Source organism: Hemicordylus capensis, chromosome 5 (assembly GCF_027244095.1).
Source record: "Hemicordylus capensis ecotype Gifberg chromosome 5, rHemCap1.1.pri, whole genome shotgun sequence".
NCBI lineage: Eukaryota > Metazoa > Chordata > Lepidosauria > Squamata > Cordylidae > Hemicordylus > Hemicordylus capensis.
Window position 1 is genome coordinate 129,750,357 of NC_069661.1, and position 17,476 is coordinate 129,767,832.

General features: G+C 42.7%; 1 protein-coding gene across 5 annotated transcripts in view; it reads right to left on the reverse strand.

Moving 5' to 3' along the window:
* Positions 1 to 356: 356 nt before the first annotated feature.
* Positions 357 to 17,476, reverse strand: part of CCDC91 (coiled-coil domain containing 91) — a 193,662-nt gene continuing 176,542 nt past the window's right edge. For all 5 annotated transcript variants that reach the window (XM_053255620.1, XM_053255617.1, XM_053255622.1 and 2 more), the window contains one exon: positions 357 to 2,537. In XM_053255620.1, the coding sequence (XP_053111595.1) occupies positions 2,403 to 2,537 (135 nt within the window). In that variant the 3' untranslated portion in view covers positions 357 to 2,402. The remainder of the gene's footprint in view (positions 2,538 to 17,476) is intronic.

Here is a 17,476-nt window from a genome sequence, read left to right on the forward strand (position 1 = left end):
GCAAAAATAAAATATGCCCATTTTGAGCAGAGCCAGCGTGGTATAGTGGTTAGAGTGCTGGACTAGGACCGGGAGACCCGAGTTCAAATCCCCATTCAGCCATGATACTAGCTGGGTGACTCTGGGCCAGTCACTTCTCTCTCAGCCTAACCTACTTCACAGGGTTGTTGTGAGGAGGAACTTAACTATGTAGTACACCGCTCTGGGCTCCTTGGAGGAAGAGCATGTAAAAAAACATACAAACCCAAAAAACCAAATCAGATGAATACTTGACAAAAAATAAGTTCCAATATAACAAGCACACAAAAATTGTTTAGGCTGATAAAAACGTCATCACATAAATCATTAACACTGTATTGTTTCAGAGTGTATTTATTGCTAAATGCAAGTATATTTTGTATGAAAATTAAAGTATTTAAGACAGCTATTTCAATGTCAGTATTAATTATATAGAACTGAATGTTTATAATCATGTTAACATTAACTCAGCGATGATTTCTCATAACATTCATTACACCTATGAAAAAGCTTAAAAAATCTCAAGACCTTCTCATTTAATCAACCCCGTGGCTTTTGCTAACAAAGCTGTTTTGAGGACTTGGAGCCCTTTAGATATGTGTTTTTGATTGTCCATTCAATCTGCCAGATCGGGGTGGGCAAACCTGGCCATCCAGTTGTTGAACTACAACTCCCATAATCCCAAACCACAATCTGGCTAGGGATGATGGGAGCTGTTGTTCAACAACAGCGAGACGGCCAGGTTTGCTCACTCCTGTGCTAGATAGTTCATTGGTTTCAACAAACTTTCAGCATCTCCTCCCATACACTTAATATGCTTCTGAATCATAGTAGCCAGGATGCAAACAACGGCACAATGATTTCTGTGCACCCAAGGAGGTTTGTGGGCTTAGGTTTCACAAAGAAATGGAATGGCAAACTGCTTTTGTAACCAAGGAGATTTTCTTCAAGACTATAGTGTTCCAAAACACTGGCAGGCCTAAATCAGCCCTTTAGATTCTGACCAATGTCTTTGAAGACTCAAACATACATCGGAAAACAGCTCCTACAATTTAGTTGACCTTAATATTGAATAAAGTTTTAAACCTTGTTTTTTCCAGAAATACAGATTAATTTTCCCATAATTTGTTAGAAGCCAAATGGGTTTGCTTTACATGCATCCAGCATGATGCTAAATAAATTTAGTACCCTAAACGAACAGGCCTCTGAGCTTCCCTTCAGGAAATTTAATATTCTTTATTCAGTTGAGAACTGCCAATTGCTAGGGCTGGGTCTGAAATACTTGACCATAGCAATTTGCCAGAATGTGTGTCAGAACCCCTGCACCTTTGGGAGAGGGCCTGATGAAAGCTTCAGGGAATTTCAAGGATATGGGGAACTTACTGAGAGTGATGCTTCTTGCTTTCTTCAGTATAAAAAAGCTTTCTGGGGCAAAGGACTGCAAGGGCAGAGGAGTTACTTATCTCCCTGCTGGCATCATTTGCCTTCTGGAATGCACCAGGAAAAGACATGCCATCACATACCACATCTTTCCCCAGTGTATTTTGGGAAAGAAAATGGTGCTGGTGGAGAGACAAGTAGAGCTTTTGCTGCCTGCTATTCTGGAGAGCTTTTTCCCCACTTAATTAAATAAAAAACCCCAAGATCACCACTGCTTTTGCTAATTCCAAACCATTTTATGGGGGAGGATTCTTGCTGAAATATCCCCCCACTTTCTGTTGCTGATAAAGAGAGAATGACTATAGTCCTACCAATTACTGCATTATTCAGCTATACTCAAACTGTGGACCAAACTAGATGCAACATTTAATGCAACATTGTCTAGAGAGGCTTATTTTTATTGTAAAATAGCAGTTTTGAGGGGGCTGGATTATTGTATTGAGGTAGGGGTGTTTAATCCTTTACCTCTGTGGTGGTCAACTCTGAAAATCCCTCTGTAGCAAATAATACTTTTGGGGGACCATAGCAGCATCGGGGGGGGGTGTTGCGTGGGGGTAGGGTTGACATTAAAATGGTGTGTTGTTAAAGGTTTAAACACCCCCATATCTTTGTGTCATGGTTCTGATCTGGATCTGGTTCCATTCCCTCTATACAGCTGCTACTTTACAGTAAAAATAAGCCCCTAACTAGACAATGAAGTGTTTAACATCACATCCACTTTAGCCCTTTGTGGCCAAGTTTGTCACTGTAAATCTCATTATCCTGGAATACATCATTTGACTAGATTTTAAGTGGCTTACAAAAACCAATAACTAATTATCGAACAATAACTGTTCCGAACAATTGAAGCCATCAGACTGCTCCTGAATCAAAAACCTAATCCCTAATGTGTCAGAGAGATTCCCTGCAGAATTCAGATTAGGAGCTTCATAAATAATGTCCACTTAGAGGGGCATTTTCTTTTGCTCTGCCTCTGTAGTTGTAGGTTCTTCCTGCAACAAAGAGCTCAGTTGTTTCTGTGCACAGGAGAGGAACAGTTCCAAACTGGACAGGCTGCGTTGACGGATGACTTGATCAAGCTGTCAAGACAGAAGAAAAATGTATTTAGAAAAGTTATCTGTATTAAGAGAACAGTATGTAATCGTTCAGTAAGTGACAGCTTTACCTTAGAATGCATTGGATGTGACTATGTAGAAATTCAATACATGATACATATTAGATAGCATTGCATACTGTTCATTTCATTTCCATTTCAGACATGAAAGAGTAAAATAAAGCTTAAGAGCTGATTTTTTCCATCTGAACGTATTCTTAGGCACGACTAAAGCAAGCAGTGGCTTCTGATCATTTCTAGCTGTTTGATCTAGAAGATGATATGGGTTAACCATAGGATTTTATAATACAGATGTTAATTTTCTTACCAAGGACAGCAAGATACGTTTTTAAAAGAAATTATTTGGAATAAATATGCATTGCTCCATCACTTTTTTTTTGCTCTGAATTCTAAAAAGAAAAAGAAAAAGCTGAGATTTTTACTCTCTTTAGGTCAAATGCCTCAATTTTAAGAGTTTCTAGGGGAACTGCCTGTATGTTTTGGGTTCATTTTGTTAGTTTAATTTATTTGTCATGTTCAAGATGTAAAAAGTTGATTCATAACATTTGAGAACTCCAAAAGTTCCATTAAAATACCATAGCTTAGCTGGCTTGTTTGTTAGGTTCATACTTCTCCAAAACATACCTTTCTACTTCTTCTCCAAAATATAGCACACAAAACATATTTCAGGTTAAAAAAATTAAATACAGTAAAAAATTGAAGTAAAAATGGAAAAAAATTGAAATAGTTTATCATCACATTTAATGAAATATAACTGAGTTTTTCATAGTTATTAGATCTTAGCAATGTCTGTCAACTTCTCCAATGTATAAGAGGTAAAAGCAAGGCAATTCTTATTAGCACTCTTTTAGGCAATTTTAGTGCTCTAAAGTTTATTTCGTGATCTTAATAAATGAGCACCGGTAAAATTAGATTAGACGTGACATGCATGCACATATATTGGTTTGGATCCAAAGGACAATGAGTGCAACGAGAAATATTAATGCTGATAATATTTTGTTAACACATGATGTATTAACAACAGTATAATACATTACAATATAGTGTTTAGTACATTATTAATGCTGATGAATTTTTGTGTAAGCAGTAGCAGAAGAGTTCTTGAAGTACAGTGCCACAACGTATCAGAGGATTGTGTAACATCATGAGAAACATGATGAATGAGGAAGATACAGGGTAAAACATATGAACTTTATAAAGTGGTTTTGAAAAGAAGATGTACAAAGCGTTTGGAAGAAACGTGGAAGAACTTCCTTGGATTTGGGCTCATTTTTTTCAGGTAATGCTCTTCTGCTCAGTCAGAAAGTGCCCTTCCATGAATGGAAAAGACTTTAGGCAGGCGCGCGCGCGCACACACACACACACACACACACACACACACACACACACATTTATATACCACCCCATACCAAAAAAAATCCCTGAGCGGTTCAAAATATAAAACTATTAAAACATTAACATAATTAAAATGGTAGGGTTGATGGAAGAAGAAGGCACTCTCTTAAATACCTCAGACCCAAGCTGTTTAGGGCTTTATAGGTAACAAGTATTTTTAAGCCCGTTTTAATAACGGGCTCTAGTGGGGGGGGGGTGCTGCTCTTGCTCTGAAGGCCAATCCTCTTCTTGGGCCACCAGCGGGCCCAGTCCCCTGTTGCGGCCGCCGCCGCCAGCACACTCAGTCCCCGCGCTGCGGCCGCCGCCAGCGGGGCCAGTCTTCTTGCCGCTGCGGCCGCCGCCAGCAGGGCCAGTCTTCTCGCCGCCGCGGCCGCCGCCAGTGGCACCAGTCCTTCCTGCCACCGCCGCGCCGAGAGTCAACATGGGCGCCATTATGTTTCCGCCGCGGCGGATGGGCCGGTCTCTTCTCCCCGCTCTCATCTCCCTGCCGCTGCAGTTTAGTATTCCCGCTGTTGCCGTCTCTGCCCTCCCAGTCCCCCCGCGGGCCCGTTTCCCCCCCCTTCTCTTTTCTTCCCGGCTTTTTTTCTCCCCCGCTGCCGCATCTGCCCTCCGAGTTCCCCCGCTACTGCCTCAGCCCTCCCGGCTCCCCCGCTGCCGCCTCTGTCCTCCTGGTCCCCCTGCTGCTGCTTTTGCCCTCTCTGTAGGCAACATGTTCTCAACATGGCCACCCGTGTCTGGGTGGCCGTATCTTTCTCGGCCATTCTGGGCATGCGCTCCGCGCATGCCCAGAACGGCCGAGAAAGACACGGGCCGGAAAAGGACACGGGATCACGCTCAAGGCTTTTATTACAGAGAATGACCGGCCCTTTGTATTTCACCTGGAAACTTATGGGCAGTGTAGTTCTTCTAAAATGGGTGTAATATGATCAGAGGCGTATCTAGGGAAAATAGCGCCTAGGGCAAGCACTGAAATTGAGCCCCCTGTCCAAACATCTGACACCCATCTTTCAGACAGCTTTACCATAATATCAACTCAAAAATACAAGTCAAGCTCGTTAATCTTTTAATATTTCAAAAACTATTTAGCAGTGGACGTAGCCAGACCAAAAAATGCTGGGAAACTACAAATTTCAGTATGCTGCAGCTCATGAAATACCCAAATACTATGTGGAGGTGTACTTGGAAAACTACACAGAAGTGCCTGTCTAATTCTCTACTATGCATTGTAGCATAGCTATTACATACATTTTAAAAATAAATGGAGAATTTGACTTTTCCCAGATACTCTGAAAATAATTAAAGGATATGCAGAGTAAACTGTGTCACTACTTGGAATACATTCCAGTATTTCAGAAAGACAGTTAAAATGAGAGAAAGAGAGCAAGGAACTCCCAGTGGGCCTTAATACTAAGGATTTCACACTGATTCAAAGACAAACTCACCATTAATAGCCATATTATTAAGACATCACATTTAACTCACTTATCACAAGAAGCAAAGTAAGAGCAAATGAATATAATCCTAGCTCATAAGCTTCAGCTCAGTATTCACAAGCCCTGATTCTCTGTACTTAGTGCCAAACTAAATATGCGTACAGTGACATATTATATTAAAAAAAATTACCTGCAGCCCCTTCAGGGGGGCTTCCTAAAGGCCATGTGTAGGGGGTGTGCAACTGTTCCCCCTCCCCTTGCTGGCCTCTCAGGGACCATTTGAGTATGTGCGGTGGCCGTTTTTCAAAATAATTTTTAAAAAATGGCCACTGAAAACAAAATGGTCACTGTGCGTGCTCAAATGGCCTCTGCAAGGCCTGGCATGGCCTAGGGCCTCACAGAGGCCATTTGAGCATGCATGGTGGCCATTTTGTTTTCGGTAGCCATTTTTTTAAAAGAATGGTGCCCCCCTTCAAGTGGCGCCCGGGGCACATGCCCTGCCTGCCCCACCCTAGATATGCCCCTGAATATGATCTCTTTTGGCAACCTCAGAGACCAGCCTGGCTGCTGCATTCTGTACTAACTGCCGTTTCCGAACTGTGTACAAAGGCAGGCCAATGTAGAGTGCATTGCAGTAGTCAAGTCTGGATGTTATCAGCATATGCACCACTGTTTTAAGTTCATTTATCTTCAGAAATGGACACAGCTGATGAATCAGCCCAAGCTGATAAAAAGCACTCCTGGCCACTGCCTCAAGCTGAGAAATCAGGAAGAGGTTTGGGTCCAGAAGTACTCCCGGATGACATACCTGCTCTTTCCAGGGGAGCGCAACCCCATCCAGAACAGGCAGATCTAAAGCACTTCCTAAATCTCGACCTCCCATGATGAGTACCTCCGTCTTGCTTGGGTTCAGCCTCAGTTTGTTCTCCCTCATTCAGCCCATTACCGTCTCCAGGCAGGCATTTAGGGAAGTTAGGCCATTTCCTGATGAAGTTGACATGGAGAAATAGGTTGGGGTGTCATCAGCATACTGATAACACCCTGCACCAAATCCCCGATGATCTCTCCCAGTGGTTTCATGTAAAGCATTGGAGACAGTATGGAGCCTTGCGGAACGCCATACCAGAGATCTTGTTTTGAAGAGCAGCAGTCTCCAAGCAACACCATGTGGAACCTACCAGAGAGGTAGGAACGGAATCACTGCAAAGCCGTGTCTCCCATTCCCAACCCTTTCAGGTGCCCCAGAAGGATACCATGGCTGATGGTATCGAAAGCTGCCGGGAGATCCAAAAGGATCAACAAAGTCACACTCCTGAAAATTCCTAATTCGAGATAATCCAACAGGCCAATCAAGGCTGTCTCAACCCCATAGCCTACCTGAAAGTTGATTTGAAATGGGTCCAGATAATCTGCTTCCTCTAAGACAGCCTGGAGCTGAGATGCCACCAACTTCTAGAGGTTCAATCGATGTTCAATACTTGTACAACTAGTGTACAATGTACACTGGCACAGATCTGTACACAGGTATGGTAATTCACATGCTATGTTGAACACAGGTACAGAAGTATACTTCCTATCTCTTGCATTTGAAGGGCCTGTATCCAGGTTCACTTGAATGTACAGATGTCTTTACACTTGTACATGTGTTTGTGTGAATGACTATACCTGTGTTAGTTTTAACACAGGTATAGTCACTCACAAAAACACATGTACAAGTGTAAAGACATCTGTACATTCATATAGCATAATGTCTGAACTGGGCTTTTCTGTTAGTGGAAGGGCACCTTTGGATCCAAGCCTATGCGTTGAATGTGTTCAGCTTAGGGTTTTTTTCCCCAATGTTTCTCTTGAACAGCTGCCTGTGCAATTACACTCAGCCTGAGATCAGGTTGCCAAGGGCTTGTGCTTGCAGATATGATACTGAAGCTGATTCTTCTGCACACAGCGACTTTGCTGAGAGGAGCACACAGAATTTGGTAAGGGAGTTCCATCTATGGCTGAGGCTTGCTGGCCTGGGACTTGGCATGTATGAGGTGGGGTGGGAAAGCAACTGTACAGTGTCGTGAAATACTGTGCAAGGCAGAATTATTGTGTAAGCCTATTATTCTTAGGTTTAACAATTGCTATTATTTTTCACAGAGTGCTAACCATGTGCATGGTACAAGTGGACCTCATTATCTGTGGGGTTTCCTTTCCTGCATATTACCGTGGATAACGAAACCGCAGATAATGAGTCATTGAGTCTATGGGAGCACGGGGGCTAGGTTCCCAGACTCAAAAACACACAGACCCCAAAACCACAAAAATGGGCCAAATAAAGTATCTTAACATGCTCCGCAGGTCTCCTGGTGCCCAGCAATGTATCCCAAATAGTCCCCCAAAATTGCAGATTTCCCCCAAAATGAAATCATTATCATCATCATCATCATCATCATCAATAATAATAATAATATTTCCCCCTGAACTGAGGCACAAAATGGCTCCCACAGATAAAATGGCAGCTGGAAATGACTTCCATGGTCATTTCTGGCCCTCTAGGAACTGTGGATACATGGGTTTTAACCCTTTTGTATCTGTGGATAATAAAGCTGTGTGTCAATTAGACACCCGTGAATATGCGAAATGGCAGATATAAAATCCACGTATAATGAGGTTCTTCTGTATTTTTCAAGTGAGAAAACAAGGCTCTGTCTTCCTAGAGGATTCACAATCTAAATACAGTAGAATCTCAGATGAATCTTATACACAGCACAGGAAAAAAAAATACTCAGAAAGAGAAAGACACTTTTTAAGTAATGCTGGCATTGAAATATCAATAAAGTTGAATTTGAAGCTCAAGTTTCCTCTTAAGTAGAAACATCTGAAAATTGTCAAGGGCAGCCCAACAAGTTCTATAAGGCAAGTGAACTTTCTCATCGGGGTTTTACATATCTCTAGGTATAGAACTCAAACTGAACTATCATCATGCTTTGAAAACCAACAGTTCTTCGTCAGTGACTTGATACTCTCTTCATTCCCCCCCGTGAAAACATAATCAGTTAAAGCTGAAAATACTTCTTAAAATCACAGGACAGTTATACATCTGTTTGTTTAAAGTGACATCATTCTATAGACTTTTTTTCCCTGTTCACCCCAAAACTTCCAAAAGATAGGAAGACAGTTCTAAAGAACTCTTACAAATAGATCCATGCCTCAAGGATTCCAATGCATAATATGTGAATTTGCCATATTAGCACTCAAATTAAATTAAGCAGCATATGAAACTCCTCTGAAGTTATTAAAATTAGTAAGTCACAGGAATTATAAAATTAGTAAGTCACAGAAATGGCTTGGAAAGCCATCTTCTAAGTGGCAGTAGAATATCTATTAAAGGGAATTGTTTTTCTTGAATAAAGGAGTAGATAGGATTGGTGGCCACATATGCATAGACACATAAGTACACTTTCTGATCAGTGGGGAGAGAACAATTCTGATGTGATGAGTAAGGCTAATTGCTTTTTATGCCCATGGAGTACTTGCTTGCTTGCTAAATAAATAAATAAATAAGTTTAAATTTAAATTTATACCCTGCCCAAACTTATGTCTCTGGGTGGCTAACAACAATTTAAATATTGTCCCTTGCTAACTGGGCCAAGGGGCAACTTTTTAAAATGGTGACTCTCTTATATTTAGTATGTGAGGAGCAACTGCTGCTACTCGGCCTAGCACAGTTTCTCATCAGTGGCTATAGTTCAATGGTACATCACTAGTGGATTTTATAATTTTTTAAATTATTATTGTGAGCTCTTTTGGGAAAGGGAATCATTTTGCTGTATAAACCACTTATAAAACCTTTTTCGTTCATTCCCCCCCTAAAAATGTAATCAGTTAAAGCTGAAAAAACTTATTATATAAACATAATTATTAAATAAAATAAACATAATCATTAAATAATAATAGGCACTGAAGTGTACTCCTTTTAAGTCCTTAAAGAAAGAATCATTTTAGTTTTGAGTCAAGAACTGAATAATTTTTGCAGTGTTATTAGATTGTGAAGGAAAATAAGAATTTTTAAAAGACTGGGATCTTGATTCTGGGGGAAGAAAAGGGTAATTGAAACCTTAAGTGCCAGTAGATGTTGTGGAAACCAAATAACTTAGAGGCAGTCATCAGCAGATAATTGGCTATCCAAGGAATTGAAGAATGACAAGATTTCTATTTTTGAATGGCCAAAAAATAGGAAGAGAGACTTTTTATTTTATTTTAGATTGAGGCCATGGAGACTTGCTGAGTACTTGCCGACTGAACTTTGTCTCTTGGCTGGACTTTGAAACTGACAAGTTCTAGTGAAGGAGAGATTAAGAGTGCAAGATTGATCTAGTTAGAAAACAAGTTGTGGTAAAGCAAAGTAATTTTTGTAAGCCTATGAACAGGACTGAATATACTGGAACTGGTTGTTTTGTTTTCTGCTCCCCTCCCCCATTAAACAAAAATGTGTCTATACCACAGAATGGTGCGGTTAAAAAGTGGGTTTTAGTTCTCACCCAGTATTGCTCCCTCAGCATCACTCCCTCCCCCCTTGTACTTTCCCCTTTCTTCCATTGACAGGAATCTCTAGACGTTGGTTGTCATTACCTAGTAAATATTGCCTATCCAGGAAGTGGTGAGAGAAGATGTGAAGCAGCCTCATTTTACTTGCCTGACTGCTTCCCTTCTCAACCATCATGACCCTGGAGTTAAAAGCTTCCCTCCATCCCCAATTAAATTTGTTCCTATTCAGCCATTAGCTCAAGGCAACTTGGTGCTAACTGGAAATGAGCTGGTTGACTTGGTTCACAATGAGGTCATTCACACAATCAAAAACTGTGTTCTACCCAGATTTCGGTGCTGTGAATGCTCCCAAATTTCAGTTGAGTGGAAGCAAGGTAGGAGGAAAATCTGGGCAGAAGTGATTGTGTGGAAGCAAGGTAGGAGGAAAAGCTACCAGGTTATCCTCCTACCTTCCTTCCACATAACCAAAAACTGGGAGCACAGACTGCTCCAAAACCAGGGTGGAGCACAGTTTTTGATTGTGTGAATGACCTGTACATCTTCCGAAGAGGGCAGAAAGATGGTCTAGCTGACTCTTGGGCTGGGGCAAAACATTCTACCCCAGCAATTCACTGGAATTCTGGTGTTATTGTTGGGGTTGGAGGATTCTCTTCAACCCCCTCACAGCTTTTGTAGGGACCAATGAAAGCTGAGTAAAATCTGAGGGGGTATGGGGAGCTCACCAGAAGTGGCAGTGGTCTTCTCACTCTTTAACAATATACAACACTGAGAACACCACTACTGCTGCTTCTGGTGAACTTTCCCTGCCCTTTCAGATTTCTGCTGAAATTGCCCTCCCATTTTTGCTGCTGGTGAAAAGAGCAGCAGAAGTGTGTGGGCACGGTGGGGGTGGCTCAATGCACTTCTAGTTGATCCTTGTGGAAATCAGAGGAATCATTCATTCATTCATTTATTGGATTGGATTTCTAGGCCGCCCTTCCAAAAATGGCTCAGGGAGTATGAAACACTGAGTATGAAACAGTCATTTTCAAAAGTTGTGCCAGAGTAATCAGGCCCACTTGTTGGGAAACTTTAGACATAAGAAGGCTGTTCTCACAAGCAGCAGTAACCGGGCTAAGGGAGCCCAGCCTGGTTTCTGCTACTCGTGGGCTGCAATGGGAGCCATGTGGCTCCCAGCAACCAGCCCGCATAAATGCTCCGCTAACCCTGTTTTTTTGGTCGTGTGTCACCATGGTGTGGCGACTCATGAGTAGACTCCTAACGGGGAGGCTACAACAAGCCTCCCAGTATCAGGGGGCTCCCCAGAATTCTGAGACTTCAGGGGGCCAGGGGCCCCTGCTCCCACCAACTGGCTTAATGACAGAGCCGGTAATCGTGTGGGTGGCCGATCCAGCCGCCCAGGGCGAACTACCTGCTCATGTGCGGGGAGAGTGGGTCAAGTCCACTCTCTCCACACTCATGTGAAGTGCCTCCTTGTTAGCTTTAACAGGAAGATTTCCTTTGAGCTCAGGTACACCAACAAATCCTTGTATACCTTAGTAAACACCTGGAAGCTGGCATGAGCCCAAACAGCAGTGCTTTGTATTGGTAATGCTTGTAGCTGTACAAAAATCATAATGAAATCTCTTGTGCAGCAGCTATTTGGGACACACTGATGGGCTTCTAAAATATCTTAAGGATACAAGGAAGTTCTGGAGGTTTGTGTATATCCTTTAGCTGGCAATTTGGAATTCTGAGACCCATGAGGTTGTTTGAGAATCCAAAAGGACTGTTGAGTTTTGGCTTTCTTCTACTCCTTCTTGACATTTGGAAGAGCCTTACCAGCATTCTTTCCAGAGGCTCACTGAAGACTTTTGTGCCAGAGAAGTGCCTACAAGTTGCACTTGGGAACTTGAATCCACGTCTCAATGATGTAGCCACACATACCTTCTGGCTCTGAATTTGCAGAACAGCTCTGGAGTTGAGCTGAATTGTGCCCAAGGAAGAGTCTGCCATGAGGGAAGCTAACAAGGAGCTTTTCTTTAAGCCAAATTTTAGATTTTTTGATAGGCTGTGAAACTTCCACCCATATGCAAGTCGCTCTAACAGATACTGAGTTGGTTACTGATGCATGTAATGAAGCTGCTGACACCTCAAAAGTCTTCTGCAGGGCCATTTCAACATACTTATTTGCAAGAATCCTGGAGACCACCTTTGCTCTCCATAGGAATAACTGCAGTGGGTGAAAACCGAAAACATGGTCACTTGAGCATCTATGGGGGGGAACCTTCAATCTGCCCATGATGTCCTCAGAGAGAGCCTACAGCTTTTTAGCTAAATGATGAACAGTTTTAGCACTGGCTAAATCGATTCATTCCACCCTGATTCCTTTATCAAAGGATTCTGGGAAAGTAATTGTTAGAGGTTTTGAGGTTCCCTGTAGAAACACAGTCTCAACCCTCTTGTGTAGTTAAGATAAGGTTTTCCTGCTGTCTGCTGTGAGTTGCTCTGTTGAGACAACCTTTTCACAGAGTTTTGAAAAGATTTCTACTGGAAACAGTCCATCCAAACAAGAGTTGAAGTGCTCTTATTTCCTCTCCTGACTATTCCCCTTCTTCCTTCTGTGTGGTTAAAGGAGATTTCTGACTTAGCTGGAGAGTAAGGACGGAGTGGGCTGGCTGTATGATGCAGACTGTAGACTATAGCTAAACAATGTATTTTCCTTTTGGAATTATACAGCTAAAGCAGTATCTTTCAAATATTCTACCTTCAGGGAACCCTTTCCACATCAGTTGGTCTCTGAACAAACTCTACATGCTACAGAGGATTCGGAGTCCTGTTCTGGAGTGCATATTCAATCCATGTGAGGCTGGTGGGCCTCACTCATCACCCTGAATGTGCACCTCATAACACAACTCTGTGAGAGTGCATTGCAAGGAAGATCAGTAGTTGTGGGTAAGCTGTCCTTCAGCAAAGCTTGCCCACCATGACTGCTTTTTCTAATTATTATTATTATTATTATTATTATTATTATTATTATTACATTTATATCCTGCTCTTCCTCCAAGGAGCCCAGAGCAGTGTACTACATACTTTTGTTTCTCTTTTACAACAACCTTGTGAAGTAGGTTAGGCTGAGAGAGAAGTGACTGGCCCAGCAAGTCTCATGGCTGAATGGGGATTTGAACTCGGGTCTCCCCAGTCCTAGTCCAGCACTCTAACCACTACACCATGCTGGCTCTCTCATGCTGGACAACCCCTAATAGTTTCCCAAGAAATCTCAGGATTCCCCAGTATACAATTTGAAAACCAGAAGGAATGCTAACCCAACTTCCTGCCCAAAGGCAGACCATCTACCCACAAACCCTTTTACAGATAAACCTAAGAATTAAATGTGACAAAATGTGGGAGAGTGAGCATGCATAAACATGCCATCAAAATAAAAGTTCCAGATGAATTATCTGAATGTGACAAGGGAACAGTGACTACCTTCTTTAGACCTCTACTCATTTGATATCACATGTAGGAATTGTGTAAATGGATATAGTCACATCTAATTTGGTTTTAAAAAGGTAGGTGCTTGCTTTCTGTATCAAAATGTAAAGGATTAGTTTCTGGATTCCAGGAAAAAACTTTAAGCTAAATCTCAAGAAACTCAGTGGAGAAAGGGCATGTTGCTGCTGTCTCTGGCTGGAAGTGACTTCCCTGGCTGGAAGTGGTTTGTCTCATTCAACACCATATGAACATACCCACTCAACTGATGAACAGAAGTGTACCTGTTCTCAAGTCAGATATTGGAGTGAATGCATAGTATCCTGCCTCTGACCGCTACAGATGCTCCGGAGGAAATACATGAGACACCAGAGAGTTACCGAGGAAAGGCAATGGTTGTCTGAGTTCATTGGAAACATAACTTCATGCAAGAAATATTGAAGAGAAATATCCTAAAGGCAAATACTACTGAACAATTTCCCCATTTATCTTTATTTTCCATTTTTCAAACCTAGAAAATGAAATGCATAGCTAGTTTAAGAATGGAGAGGGGTAGGGACAGCAAGCAACAACCAGCAAATTACAAAAATAAAGTTGCTAATGGAACAAGGACACTATTGCACTGCAGCCACATACAATTCTTATAACATATTTTATTGAAAACAAGCTGAACCTCAACGGCATTCATGTGCCTGCAAAAATGTGCTCTTCCAGAACTGATCTTTAGATAAATGGAAACCCATCCCTGATTCTATGCTATTATTTGCACACTTGTTGGACATACAAACTGCAGCACAATAAAGAGCACACTGGCCTAACCTGTCAAGCATCAGGATGAGGCTCTTGCTCATGAGTGGGTCCATTGGCAGGGAAAGATCCTGACAACCTTTGACAGCTGCACAAACAGCAAGGAGAGAGCAACTGTCCCTAATCAACCCAGCACAACTTCTTTCCAGTGGCTGATGTAGGTTTGTAGTGATGTACAGTTTGAGCACATTTTGGGAGTGGGGCCTGGGCGGTTTAAGAAAGAGGAGAACAGGTCCTTACCTATTCTCTGCCTCCCCATGCAGCTCCCTGCTGGGGCAGTGTGCAGTCCAAGAAGCCCCATGTGGCATCAGCACATGCGTGGATGCCATGTGCATGCTGACGCCACACAGGGCTTCTTGAGATGCGTGTTGCCTCAGCAGGAAGTTGCATGGGGTGGCAGAGAGCAGGTAAGGACCTGTTCTCCTCTTTCTTAAACCTCCCGGGCCCCACTCCCAAAATGTGCTCAAACCGTGGTTCGTGCACACCCCTAGCCCTTGGGTGGTAGAGCACTATCTTCTTATTCTTTTTATATGTAAATCACTTTGAGAACATTTTGGTTGAAGTGGTATAAAATGAAATAATCAATCGTCATCGTTATCATCATCATCATCAGCCAAAGACTCTAAATCACCTAGGCCACATTTCCAGATGTCAATTTCACTCTTCTAGATATGAAAAACCCCATTTCTCTACACATACATAATGGACTGCTTCGCTTGGCCTTGTTCAAGGAGGGCCAGGTGCACCAACTCATCTTACACTACAACTTCTCACAAATCCCTTACTTAATCTTCTGAGTTTATACTGCTTTTTGAGCAAGAGTAAGCATCAGTATGAAAATGCTCCTAGAACCTCAACATAAATGTTTCTTTAATCCTATGAAAGCCACAAAATAGGCCTAGCTGAATGAGCATGAAACTGATCTCAGGAACTCTTCATGACCTCGTCTGCACTGTCGCTCTTGGCACTGGCAGGGTGGTTATGAGGTCACACTGAGAACGAGTGAAATGACAAAATCCAACTTGTAGGACCTTGTTTGTATGTATCAGGTGGACCAATCTGTGATCTGCGGCATTTGATACTGACAATACTTTGATCATTCAGGTTTGATACAAATCTCTATGGCTGCAGAAAAATTACAAAACTCTTTGCAAAAAGTTCTATTCCCACATTTGAACATGCCAACATATTGGTTTGGGTTTTGAAGTGTTTGGGAGAATGGGAAAGACGTAGAACAATGGGGAAGTGAAAAAGATGAGAGGAGGTGCCAGTGGCTAGTTAAAAAAGGCTCAAGGTGTCACCCACCATATTTAAAAAACACTGAGACACCGGTTTGTTAACATATGTTGGTGGTAAAATGTAGGGCTTGGAGGACTATCATTAATGTGCCTTCTGGGAAAATATAAACACACTTTCTGAAATTAAATCTTTGAGTTTGCCCTCCGCAGTCAGTTGCTGGCAAGTTAGTCTGTAGCCGAGGCCTTGCACTGAATGCCAAGCCAAATACTAAGGAACAAGAGCAAGGATACTCTTTTTGTTAAGTCACATTAAAGCACAGAAAGAGGCGAAAGAAGTAAAAATATCTCCAAATCTTAAATCTAAATATGCAGACACAAAACATTTTTATGTTGTACAAATTGCACTTGTTTATAAACAAGGTTTTCAAAAGAAAACACATTTTTTCTCAAATCATAGGAAGAGGACCTAGAAGATAGATTTTCTACTCAACAGTGAACTAATGATGCATTGTAGGTGAAGACACTGATCTCTCTCAGATTTAAAACTGACACATAATATAACTGAAAAAGAGAAGAGCAGCTGATGATAACTGACTTGCATATTTGATGTCAAAGATGCTCTTGGGAACTAGCAAGCAGTTCCCTCCCTGGCTTCTCCAAGACAGGGCTTAAAGAGATTCCTGCCTGCAACCTTGGAGAAGCTGCTGCCAGTCTGTGTAGACAATACTGAGCTAGATAGACCAATGGTCTGACTCAGTATATGGCACCTTCCTACATTCCCTGTGTAAACCATGTTTCTGGAGCAAGGGAAGAGCAGTGAAAATGGCCATGCTCTTGTGCAAATGTGCCCATGCTTCGGAAACACCGAGTTTAGTGCTGCATGCATGCTGCTGTTTGGATCACGCACACAGCCTTAGTCAGGATGTCAGCCAATATAAGCAGCTTGAACTGTGAGAAGAGGACAGTGGGAAGTGTTACCAAACAAGCTGTGTTTCAGGGTAGTGCAGAAAAGCATCCTTGTATGTCCATGGGACTGTGGGATCTCAGTCTTCATTTTGGATGCTTCAATTCATGGGACCATAAACCTTTCACCTGCCTATATTTGGCAAGACTCACAGCTGGTTGCTCAGCATGAGCAAAGCATGGGGCAAAGCACCCTAAGGTCAGAATATCAGAGACTGGGTGGAACGGCCCCACCCCTCTCTTTCAAAAGAGAAGGCATTGAGCCAAGCTAGCAGACCTTAATCCAAAAGGTAAAGCAATCAAAGAAGGTATCTATCTAGCTGCACCGGCCATCCTTACCTCTGAAGACAAGGCTGGGGGGCATTCCGGAGTTGCAGAGGTGGGCGACGGGCAGATGAAGGAGGAGGGCAGTGTGCCAATGGGCCAGAGCCAGACCCAGCCGACCTCCCCGCCTCATGGCAACATGGAGCCGAGGCTGGGGAGGGCTCAGGGGAAGGCAAGCAAGAATGACATCACCAGTGTGCCTCCCAAAGGGAGGGGGCTCAAAGGGGATGAGGGAGGAATGGGAACAAGGGGCACAGCTTCCAGGGATAAGGGAATAATAAAGAGGGGTATAGGCCACATAATCGGGGGTGGGAGGTGCACAGCCTGTGAAGGGGCAGATAAGGAGCCAGCCTGGGATGAGGAGGAGGCTGGTGGTGAGTGCTGGGGCCCTCCAGAGAGAGGCCAGCACAAGGGGCAAACATCCATGGATGGAGGAAACACAGAGTGACGTTTAATCTCTCCCCGTCCCTGCTCTCAGGCTAACTTTGAATGCCCAGGTAGGCTGGGTGAAGGGGATAGAGATGCATAGCTGGACAGTATCCTTCCTTCCAAAAAAGATAACAGTAAAGTCCTCCTTGAGAGTTGCACAGAGAAGTGGTGCATTTCCTAGCCCATCTTTGAATTAACAAGGACTCAGGGAGAGGAATGCATCAAAATTGGAAGTATCTAATCTAGTCACCTAAAGGCATCCTGTTCTTGGGTGGGCAGTCCAGCAATTCTTTATTTACACACATCCAGTGCAT